The 12,555-nt window shown below is 38.9% G+C and overlaps 1 protein-coding gene across 4 annotated transcripts in view; it reads right to left on the bottom strand.

The window, feature by feature from the left end:
* Positions 1-4,383: 4,383 nt before the first annotated feature.
* Positions 4,384-12,555, bottom strand: part of LOC145555467 (uncharacterized) — a 60,455-nt gene continuing 52,283 nt past the window's right edge. For 2 of the 4 annotated variants that reach the window (XM_081617210.1, XM_081617220.1), the window contains 2 exons: positions 7,148-7,318; positions 4,384-4,783 (listed from right to left, as the gene is read on the bottom strand). In XM_081617210.1, coding sequence (XP_081473336.1) covers positions 4,709-4,783; positions 7,148-7,318 — 246 coding nt within the window. In that variant the 3' untranslated portion in view covers positions 4,384-4,708. The remainder of the gene's footprint in view (positions 4,784-7,147; positions 7,319-12,555) is intronic. The other 2 variants (XM_081617204.1, XM_081617215.1) reach the window with 1 other exon arrangement.

Raw genomic sequence — 12,555 nt, 5'->3', positions numbered from 1 at the left:
TCATCATCCTTGTCCATCTTTCGAAGATGGCTCTTGGTGCCCCGGATGTTAGGGCCACCACAGGAGAACCCGCCTGCTATTGTGTAGACCAACTCCTTGTCGGTATCCGAGCTACTAGCATGCTGGGGGGTAGTCTTGGAGGACTGACCCTTGTTTTTCTTTTTTACCCCGGCTGGGGACTTAGAAATGTAGGACTTCAACAGCCCTTTGTCAGCCAGACGGTCCAACGCCCGCTGAAGACTAAAGCAGTCGTTGGTATCATGGCCGACCTCCTCATGGAACTGACGGAATTTATTTTTGTTCCGTGACTGGACAGAACTCTTCATAGGATTCGGCTTCTTAATGGACAACCGGTCCTTTACCTCCATGAGGACGGAGTTGCAGTCTTTATTAAACTCGTACTTAGGGACGTACGGTTTAAACTCTTTCTTTTTCTTCTTGGACGGCTGGTCAGAATCATTAACCGCCTAGATTTCTTTTCTTTTCTTGCTCTCTTCTTTATTTTTGGCCGGCTGAGCAGACCGGCTGTCTTTCTGTTTGTCGGACTTCTTGGAGTCCGACTGGTTACCAGGCGAGCAGAGGTCGGTAGCTTGAATGTAGCTTTCCGCCTCCCTCAGGGCCGCCTGTAAGGTGAAAGCCCCTTTTCTGACTTGGTCGAACTTAAAGGTCGACCCGTCTCTCAGACCCTTGAAAAAGTCTGTAAAAGCTACCTCATCAGACAGTCCCTGAATCAGATTGAACCGCCTGACATATGAGCGCAACCCTTCTCTCTCTCCCTGCTTAACAGTGCTCAAATCAAGGCTTGTTTTCTTAGCAGGGATGTTCATTGAGAAGTTGGAAGCAAACAGGAAGGCGAGCTTCCTGAAACTATCGATGGACCCGGCTGGCAGATTACCAAACCATTGTTGGGCAATGCCCTTCAATGTAGCCGGGAAGCACCGACACCAAGTGGCATCATCCAACCCCTGCAGATACATGAGGTTGGTGTAAGCCATGAGGTGGTCTTCCGGATTGGTGGTACCATCATAGGTACCAACCAATACATTCTTAACCTTGGCCGGCTAGGCCGCCTCGGTTATCTCCCGGGTGAACGCAGAAGGCTGTTCACCCAGGCGCAACAGACGAAGCTGCCAGTCCAATGGCTGGACATTTGGATATGCCGCCAGACCTCCAAAGAGGGCCGGCTGCATGAAGTGAGGGGGATACTGTCCGTAAGCCTAACTAGGCACATACGGTATAGCTCCGATCATGTGAGGGCCAGAATGGACGTATTACCGCCTGTCTGGCTCTCATGCAAGGAGGGTGCACTCCCTGCAGAAATGTTGTTGAAGCTGTCTGGAAAGTTCGACGTTGAAGCCGACTCAGACAGCGATTGGTTTCTCTTCCGGTTGATGATCTCCCGGGCATCAAAAGTTGATTTTTTGCTTCCCACCGGCTGCTGAGTCCGGCGGGTGTTGTTGTTGTTCCTTTTATGAAGGAGAATTTTTTACCAATCAATGGTCCCGGCTGCCTTCTCCTTTGGATGAGGAATGGGCTGCCGGTTTCTGACTGACTTCCCCTTCTCTGGAGGAGTCTTCTTCGCCGACTGACCTTTACTTGGGCCAGCCCGGCTTCGGGTGATCAGCTCTTTAATTTCACCCTTGAAACTTGTCATGAATCTCATGAGTTCGTCTCGGGTGACAAGGGCTGATCCAGCGGCCGTTTGGGTTTCCCCTTCCGGCTGCCCAGAGGGTCGGCTTGGACCCGCCTGGGAGGCACCCCGCTCCAGAGTGTCTTTGGGCCAGATGCGCTTGATTCTGAGAGAGCCGTCTTCGGCTGTAAAGGTTTCGACCTGAGGATCTTCATCCTCATGGTCTGTAAAGACTTCTGGGTCTTCACCTAGAGGGTTAGGGGGTGGTACAGACTCTTGAATCATCTTCGAGGTACTCTCCCCACAGACGGCGCCAAATGTTTTGGGTGTTTTTGTCCCTCGGGAGAGTTACAACACGAAGTATGATCCGGCCGAGCTGTACCTGCAAAATAACGGAGACTCCGGATGATTGGAGCTCCGCCTCCGACGGTCAAGTTAGTAACTTGAAAAGGAATAAAGAGGACGGAAATTTAGGTGGGTATCTACTCGGATTCCAAGCTCAGGTGTTTCTCTGATGTGAGAGAATACAAGTGTAATAAATGGTAAAACGTGTCCTCAAAAAGAGGGACATCTCCCTATTTATAGGGTCTTTGGGAATTGTGCCCCTGATTAGGTCACTGAACCCTAATCATTGGTGGGCTGCGCCGTTTTGCGGCTTTCTCGGGATTTGGGCCTGAAGGCCGCTTTTTTCCCTTAATTTCTGGAGTGACACGTGTCAAGCAGGGATTGGTCCACTTTGGGTCATCCTGAGGCTGACACGTGTCATCATCTGATTGGACCACGTGGCAGGGTAAAATTACCCTAAACAGCGACCTTCAGGGCCTAATTTCCTAGAAAGCCGCAAAAACGGCACACCCCATTAGGTCAAAATGACCTAAGGGGCGCATATTCCAATGACCCTATAAATAGGATAATTTCCCCTATTTTGAGGCACGTTTATTTATTACAATCATATGAATTCTCTCACATCAGAAAAAACACCTGATCTCGGAATCCGAGAAGATCTCACTTTAACCATTTCTGCACCTTTTTACATACTCCGTGCACGTTCTGATTGTCGGATGCAGAACTCCAACCACCTAGAGTCTTCGTTGTATTGCAGGTACATGCAGCTGATCCCAGTCTTCGCGTTGTAACTATCCCAAAAGACATAGAAAATCCTGAAACAGTAGAGATTCTTAAATAACTTTTGCATCAGTTAACGATTAGAAATTTATTTAAAAAAACTGTCTCTTTTGAGTTACACTTTTCTCGATCCACTATTGTATAAAAAGTTTTGAAAACGATTATTTGGGCATTGAGGTTTTCAATTCGCTCTGGTTAGATATTAGTTAAATTTGATTTAAAATTTCGCTAAATTATAATGCCACTAAAAGTTTTAATACCAATGTTTCATAATTTTTTACAACTTTAAAATATTTTTCATCTCACAAATAATACCCTAAAGTGGTAAAAATTATGAAACGGAGGTAGATTAACAATCAACATTTAAACATGGATATAAAAAGGGTCTAATAACAAGTTTACATTTCATTTCATGACCTTATAAATTTTTTTTATCCATAATAGATTTCATGTTATGTTTAGTAATTGCACAAGTCCATAACAGACAATTCCTTCATTTAACTCATCCAATCCCATACCTCATAATCAATTAGGGGTGCGCAAAAATTCCGAGTACCTGGTTCCAGAACTGGAACTGGTTTAGACCCGGTGTGTGGGTCCGGACCCGGAATTGGTTACACTTGATCCAAGACCAATTCCAAAAATATGGACCCAATTAGAACTGGGACCAGTTCAAAGTCCTGAATTTTTGGACCCGGTACCCACTGGGTGGGTTTTTTTTTTATAAAAAAATATAACTGTAGATAATTTTTTGAAGCCTATATAATATGATAGGCCCACTCCCATTCAACCAACCCTAAAAATTCTCAAACTCCCCATTCACACGTACTCCCTCTCAAGTTTCCCCTCATTTTCAATTTCTCACAGCCTCACGCCTCTCTTCCTTCCTCCCTTCCTCTTTCTTCAATCTTCCATAGTTCCACTACCTCAAACTTTCTTTTTTTTTTAAATACTTTTTCATCATTGCATCTTTTTTCTTTTTATTTCACCTATTTTGATAATGTAAAATTGTGAGTGATTATTTTTTTTTCTTCTTGCACAATTAGAGAAGGGAACGAAAATTATGCAATATACTCTGTGTGGATTCTTACTTTGCTTATTGAAGTTGTAATTGCTTGCTACTCTGTGTTATGACAGTGAAATATCTCGGACCCGGTGGTAACCAGTTCCAATACCAGTTCCACTTTTTTTCATCGGGTACCCGGTCTTGCTCACCCCTATAATCAATACAACTAATATCTACAAACCAAAATGAGATTATTTTAATATTTCATCTGTTCCTAAATAATTGACACATTTAAATTTGACACATAAGTCAATCCACTTGTTTGACCTTAGATATATATTATTAAATGTTAGTAAAAAAAAGTATAAAATAATTTGATATTATGTAGCATAAAATTTTGGGTAATGTTATATGTAGCCCAAAGGGCTATATATAAGCATTAAATATACTCTTGGGAATTGTATAAAATACGCGTAAATCAGTGTTATTAGTATTTATATTTTGATGATTTCTTAACTTTTTACGATTTTCATGTGTAAATTTAATGCTTATATGTAGCCCTGAAGGCTATGTATAACATTTTCCATTAAAAAAATAGTTATATAAATAATTAAAAAAAAAAAATCAAATATGACAATTATTTAGAAACAGCGAGTGTAGGAACTTCACAAGTCATTTCAATTCGAGCATTTTTTTACACATCCTGAACATGAAGCATTGAGGGACCGAAGAACTGATTCTCCAGGCCACACGAATAGGTTTCATAATAGTATACTTTTTTTTTTTTTTTTTAGCAATGTACATATTCTAAAGGATAGGTTTCAAGGTACGTTAGGTATTCATTTTCTGTAATTTACAATGTTCTCTTTTCTGTATATATGCGCATGGTAGTTCTCTGAACTAAAGCTGTATCTTGCCCCCAATGAATCTAAAGAAGAAGCGCGTATTCATTCTTTAATGTCCCATTTTATATCATCTTTGAAGGGCCCAGATTCACGCAATACCTTCATCACAAGCATCATCTGAGGAATAATCAACAGATCATTAAACCCATAATATAAATAAGATGAATTTGATTGGTTGTGGCCATCAATTCTTGTATCTAATAACATAATAAAATTACTACATCCGTTTCATAATAATCGCAATACTTAAACTATACTTTTTTACATTTATACAAAAAAACATTTGTTAGCATGTAAAATATTATTTGAGCACTCTTTAGGTATATTTTCATTACGCCAACCTTCCATAATTCTTTCTAAAATAGAATTATAAATATTAATGGTCAAAGCTGTACCTTGACATATTTATCAGTCAAAATGTTATGAAAATATCGCAATGTTGTGATTATTATGAAGGAAAAATTAGAAAAAAGAATCCTAACTTTCATCAATTTTGGTACAATAATCCCAACTTTGGATTATTCTGGAATAATCCGAACTTTGGGGGGTCTTCATTTTCTTCAGTCCTAATGACCGGTTACCCGTTGAAAAGGTTAATTTTTTTTTTTTTTTTTTATGTTTTTTAAAAGCCACGTGTTAGCACATGATTTGTCCAAAATTAAAAAAAACTTTGAAAATAAAAATAAAAAAACATAAAACCCACCCCTTCCTCCTTAATCGCCACCCAAACCACCCCTCTCCCACCGGCCCCTCCCCAGCCCCCACCCCGAAAACAACCCCACCCAGCCGGAAAACCTCCCCCTCCCTTCCCCCACCCACGAAAACCCCCTCCCCCTCCCCTTCCCCCACCCCGTAAACCCCCTCCCTTCCCCCACCCCGTAAAAACTCCCCCCTCCCCTTCCCCCACCCTCAAAAACGGCCGGAAACGGCAAGGGGGCTTAATTTCCAGCCGTTTTCGAGGGTGGGGGAAGGGGAGGGGGGAGTTTTTACGGGGTGAGGGAAGGGAGGGGGGAGGGGTTTTACAGGGTAGGGGAAGGGAGAGGGGAGGGTTTCGTGGGTGGGGGAAGGGAGGGGGAGGGTGGAGAGTGGTGGTCGAGGGGGGGGGGGGGGAGTTTTCCGGCTGGGTGGGGGTATTTTCGGGGGTGGGGGCTAGAGGAAAGGGTAGGGGAGGGCTGGTGGAGGGGGTTGTTTAGGTGGGGGAACTGGTGGTTTGGGGGGGGGAATTTTTTTTTTATTTTTTATTTTAATTTATTTTTTTTGGACCAATGACAAGCTGACACGTGTCATGGTGACCTTTTATTAAAGGTTGTTGACTCACGTTGACCGGTTTGGGACCGAAGAAAATGAAGACCCCCTAAAGTTCGGATTATTCCAGAATAATCCAAAGTTGGGATTATTGTACCAAAATTGATGAAAGTTGGGATTATTTTTTCTAATTTTTCCTATTATGAAATGGAGAAAATATTAATTAAAACCATCAACCCACATTTATTGTTCTACTACTTTTTTTTTTTTGTTCTTAGCCTCTTTATTGGGGAGGGGGGGGGGGGGGGGCACTTGGTTCAACTCATTCTAAACTCATGCTCCCTCGGTATTCTTTTTTTCATACCATGGACCCACTTTATGTGAGATTTATTAGTCAAATGGGGCTATAAAAGAGGGATGGAGGGAGTGCCTCATACCTTTACTTAAACCAAATACACCCTTAAAGTACTTGATGGTAAGCAATGGATTACAAAACCCTTCATCCAACCAAGAATACCATAGTAGACTTCTCCAATATGCTCATGGCCAAATTTGCTAAAGGAATACTGGGTACTTTTTTTTCAACCATAGTTATTGTGGATAGTTTTAAAAGACAACTCACAGATTAACCTTGTTTTAAATCTAATACAGTAACTTTTAATAAAAATGTTACAACCAATAAATCCTGTAAGAAAATACAGAAACCGTGTACACTCCTATCCTCCAAAAGGTAGAAGATAACTTAAATGTTTGGATGGAGAAAATTGGAAGGAAGTGAAGAGAAAAGAAGGGATTTATCCACCCTTTGGATAACATTTGGTAGGAGGGAAGGGAAGGAAAATGGAAGGATTCATTTTTCCTCCCTCTTTAATAAACTAAATCCTTCCAATCTTGGAAAGATAAAAAGAAAATGTAACCTTATGTTCTCCCTTGTCCCTGCCTTCCTTTCCTCCCCCTTTCTTTTTCTTCCCTCCCTTCCCTTTCCCTTTCCCTTTCCCTTTCACTTTTCCATCCAAACCAGTGACAGGGGGTAATTGGAAGAATACGACCATCCATGTGCTTAATCATGGTTATATTTTTTTTAAAAAAAAAGATAGGTAATCATATAGGCTGAGAATAAATTATGCAAGAGCTTTCACATCCAATTTAAAATCCGAGGAACACTTTGTTAACCCACTAACAAAAATGAACTGGTGAAAACTTAAGCTGAGATAAATATATTAAATGTGATAATACCTGGTCTGTTTCCCGCACAAGAAAATCTTTGATAGCTTTCCGAAACTCTTCGTCAACAATGTAATGGCAGCTGTAAGTTGTTACAGGTAAGTATCCCCGCTGGATTTTGTGCTCACCCTGAGCTCCTGCTTCCACCTTGTCCAAATTGAATTCAATAGCAGCTTCTATTGCCTACAATACCAACAATGTTATGGACAGACTAATTTTGATTACTGAACAAAATGATAACAACATTATCAATAAGGTTAAACAATAAAAAAAGTATAAATCCAATGGTGGCTTAATAAAAAGCGGCTCAACAATTTATTAGATTTATATCTGAACAGTCTAGCAGGCCAATGTAATCAGCCATTGATTGTACAAGTTAAGTTTCATGAAAGAGCAGAAAATTTCCATGCATTGACATCTCTTAGGTATAAGTGATACCATTTACAGCTTCAAGATTTTATAATGTATTCCCGCTATTGATCCCTATTACAGTAACAAAATCAAATCAACTTCCTTTCCAACCGTCCCAGATTATTTTTTACACTTCAAATTAGTTTGAAAAAAGTCTCAATATCAGTGTGATGAACCTGGTTGGTGGGTTGGTGGGGCAACCAAATCAGCCACCTATGCAAGTTTACACACAAAGGAGGAGGCACCTTGAGAAACAAGACAAAAAAGGAGCAGCAGCCAACACTAAGTGACAAAGTAGTTTGCTGAAGCACTATGACACTATGGAGAGCTCCTACACAAAATGTAGGACTGCTTTGAATAGAATGTTTGTAATATTAAAATCATAGGGAACTGTAGTAGGATGTTATGTAAATTTTGATGAGAAAACTTTGAGAGAGTTTCAGCTTAAAGCTACGATTGGAGACTGATAGCCTAAAGCTATCCACCATTTGTATCCCCTGTTTCATTGCAATTCAAGAAAATTAAGCTACAAGTATCAAATACTATATACTAAAAGACACACCAGTAATGACACGTGTCATATTCTGGTGTGTCATTATTTATTTATTTATTTTTTTTTTGAAAAAAAAATATTCAATTTAAAAGATTTGATGTATCGTTCCAGAAAAAAAAAAAATGTATTCACAACTATAAACAAGAAAAAAAAAAAAGAGAAAAAAAAATTAAATCTTAACACTATTTGTGACTTATGGACTATTTTTTTAAGAAATATTTTATACTACGTTTATCACAACAAGATTATAGTAGAAGCTACATGCTTAAACAATGAAATGCAAATATCAAACCAATGAATACTCTATAAGCAAATATGGAAACTTAATAATACTTACCAAGAACAACACATATTGATTATAATTAGTAGATTTTTTCTTGCGATTTTTATTGTTTTCCAACATATTGATTAATTAGTAAATATGGATACTTCAATATGTATATTTCATACGAAAGTATATATATATATATATACTTCCTCCGTTACGAATTACTCGCAACAAAGGGGTATTATTTGTGAGACATAAAATATTCCTTTGTTGCGAGTAATATGTAACGGATGTGTGTGTGTGATTGTGTGTATATATATATATATATATATATACACAAAAATAATTATTGAATATTACCGTGTATGCCTGCACGAAATCTAACCTAGTTTCAATGTAAGATGTTAAGGTTCCACACTCTCCACATATTAAGAAACAATCCTCAGTATTGACTTTGTGTGTTGTGCATAAATTTATTTTCCACAAATGGTATGTCTGTAATACTGTAAAGTCTATTAAAGAAACATATGATGAATGTCATTGGATTAACAAGGTTCATGGAGACGTAATTCAAATTAAGCATTTCATCAAATGAAAATACAATATATAACAAAGTTGCTTCTTTGATGTTGCTTGCTGCAGACACACTTTGCTTCGGTTGGTTGGTGACAATGTGACACGTAAATTTTAGCTTCTTAGATACTTTTCGTCTTAAAGCTATTATGAGTGTTGAATATATAATGTATAACAAAGATGATAATGAAAAGTCTAGGTTACGATTCCACTGGAGGAGGTAGATAAAACTCATGGGATTAATATATTTTACATTCTTGCAAGCACTCTTCACTCATTTATGATGATAAGAGATGTCGATACTAAAAAATTCACAACTTCATTGTTGGGAAAATGGGTGTTTAAAAAGGTCATGCGCGCATCACATTACTATATATCCTAATTCCTTCCACAATATGGTGCATGGGCTCATCACATTACTATTATTTCTTGTGGGGGCACAAAGAGCTAGCATTAATTTTAGTTAGCGAGAGGAATAATGTAATAAACCTCTTCAATGTTTAGCTCACTTGTTGAACCAAGGCAAACTCATGTTACGTCTTTTAATAATCATGCCCTCAATTTGTATCTACATTTGTATTGTCTAAAGAATCATTCACATATACACGATCTTGTGGCTTTCAAAACTTTATAGTGATCGATGGTTCACATGACTTCTTTAGAGTACGTCTCAAAATGATTGAAATTCTTGTAAAAGAAATGCTTACTAAACTAGCTTAGTTTGGGATGAATTTGGTGAGATTTCTAGAGCCTCAGGAAAGTACAGGTAGCTTAAATGTGCATTTACTCCTTTGCTTCAACCATGGTCCTTCAAAGTGGTGATATGTTTATTTAATATATTATTTTATTCCCGTCCCTTGGTAATTGGTAGTGTTTTTGGCTCTTTTGAGCCATTTTTATTACTAATTTGTTTTTTCGTATTTTTGGTTGAGTTTTGTAGGGAATTGCACTTTTGGAGCATTTTCCCGTGACTACGAGCATTGGAGGAGCACGACCATTTTTTCGTAGCCCAAGACCGGTTATAGTCATCAAACCAGTGATTAAGGCCTCGACATATGAGATACCAAGGCATTTGGACCGAGTATTCAAGACCCAAAGAGGAAATCCGGATTGGGCCGAAGAATCGGAGCCTAATAGAAGTCCAAGATTTAGCCCAGGTGGCCTTGCCCGGCCAAAGATGGTCTCGCCCGAAGGCGCGCCCGGCCAGGCGGGGCGGAAGAAGAAAAGAAGTCCTTCGCCCGAGCTCGCGCCCGGCTGGGCGCTAGAGAAGACCTCTAATGGAAAAAGGCAGGCTCGATCGGGCGATGCAGGCGCGTGTCTCGAAGAGCTTGTTTCCGGCGATTTTTACTTAGTTTCTAATTAGGATTTTAGGAGCTTAGTATAAATACGTTTTGGGTTGTTTTTATACGACGGCGCTCGATTATTCTCTTTTAACTTCTTTTATCTCTTCTTTTAGACTTTCCCTTCTACTTAGTTTTATTTCCTCTCTTATTTTCTCTCTCTATAACTTTACACTTTGTTCTTGATTCAACTCATTATCTTCGTTAAATTTGGTAACGATTTCTTCTCTATTAATTTCAGTAATTCTATTTCTTTAATTCATCATGTCTTGTTTAATTGCTTTGATTAGTTTAGATATAATTATGCGTGAGTAGTTTTCTTTCTAGGGTTTGTGGGGATCCATAAATAGTATGAAGGGGTAATTTATTGTTGTTGATTGTAAATGCTTAATTAATTTCCTATTTATTGATTTAATGCTATGCAACTAGACTTGTGCGGGTCTTTTATGTATGAGTTTAGCAATATTGATTCGAGATTCGAGAGATGAGAATTGATGTTTAGACTTAGTTTCAATAGGCAGGTTAATTTATAAATGGTTAAGTCGAGATTCGAGAGATGAGATTTGATACTGGTAGATTAATTCTATGATTGTAATACATAGCGAAAGCCCTTTATGATCTGATTAATTGATGCATTGATGATTGATTATTATGTTTTACCCTAGAATGTTATTTATCGGTGAACCTACGCCATAGGCCTTTATTCCTTGATTTTCTCTACCCTTAATCTTAGTAGTTTAGTTTCTCTTTCATAATATTATTTTGTTACTTAATAATTTAGATTGCTTAGATTAATTAGGAATAGAAATACTTGTTTCCCTATGGATTCGACCCTACTTCCCTATCTACTTTAGTTAGAGGATTTAGTTAGGTAATACTTTTAATTAGGTGATACGACTTTAGCCTGTCAAAACTTGGCGCCGTTGCCGGATAAATGGTTTTATTTTTATTTTTGATTGTATTTTTTTGTAGTCTAGATTATTCCCTCTTGTTTCAGAGAACTGACTAGGCAAGTCGCATATTTTTCTTTTAGTTCTTTGTTTATGCCCAGGTGTTCCAGATGAGGTTATATTCCATTCAATCTTGAGATCGAGCGCTCTTTCCATAGACAAAAGAATCTTTACAGGCAAATCCTGGCGGGTTTTGGGGATAACGATAATCACAGACCCCCAAACTGATTCTAGTGATTCAGAAGTTCCTTCAGATTTAGAATCAGAGATGACAACACCTAAGAAGCTCATCGATTATTCGCAGCCGTCGCTGGCCGATTTTCACATCTCACTCCCACTCCGGCCCTTGATGGAGCGCAATTCGAGATTAAATTCCAATTTATCACGATGATAGAAAGGAAGCAATTCAGTGGAGCTAAGGGTAAAGACCCAAATCTTCATGTTGCAGACTACTGTCAATATTGCAATACCATCAGGCAAGAGGGGGTCACACAGGACCAAATCAGGGAGATTCTTTTTCCTTTCTTTTTATGTGGAAAAGCTAAATTATGGTTTAATGGTTTGAATAGAACTGCACTTGGTATTACTAACTGGGAGACTCTTGTTTTGAATTTCTAAAATAAATATTACCTTGTAGAGGACAGCTTTGCTAAGGAGCGCAATTCGGAACTTTGCCCAAGAGCCAGATGAAACTTTATATGAGGCTTGGGAAAGATTCAAGGATCTGTAAAGAGAGTGTCCCCACCATAATTTAGCCAAGCCTTCTATAATGGGATTGGAAATTCATGTAGAACGATTTTAGATTGTGCAGCTGGTGAGAGGTTTATGAATCTTAATGTTGATGATGCAGGTCAAGTTATCGAAGATATGGCAATCCACAATTCCCAATATGGGAATCCTAGAGGCTTTGCTAACAAGGGGAAACATAGTGTTGACTCATTTTCCTTTTTGCAAGCTCAATTAACTTCTATTTGTCAGAAATTAGATAATCTTAGCACTACAAATATAGCTAATGTTTTTGCTATTAATAATAATTCTAATTAACCTTTCTATGAAAATTGTGGAATTGTAGGTCATTGGGAACAAGATTGCAAGAGTTCTGTGGAGCAAGTTATCTTTCCTACCGGAGCACCAATGTTCAAAACCCGCCACCTCCACAACAATCACAGGCACCACAACAACCAGAGCAGAAATATTACCATCCCAATGCTGCCAGAGAAACCAACCACAACAACCCTCCTCATTTTCTGATCTGCTTCGACATAAATTAGAGCGATGCTAGTGAGTATGCAAAAGCACATGGAGAGTAGAGATGCTCAAATTGA

The sequence above is a fragment of the Chenopodium album genome, chromosome 1 (genome assembly GCF_948465745.1).
Source record: "Chenopodium album chromosome 1, dcCheAlbu1.1, whole genome shotgun sequence".
Taxonomy (NCBI): Eukaryota; Viridiplantae; Streptophyta; class Magnoliopsida; order Caryophyllales; family Amaranthaceae; genus Chenopodium; species Chenopodium album.
The sequence above is the reverse complement of the archived record's forward strand: the minus strand, read 5'-3'. Positions and strand labels throughout refer to the sequence as shown.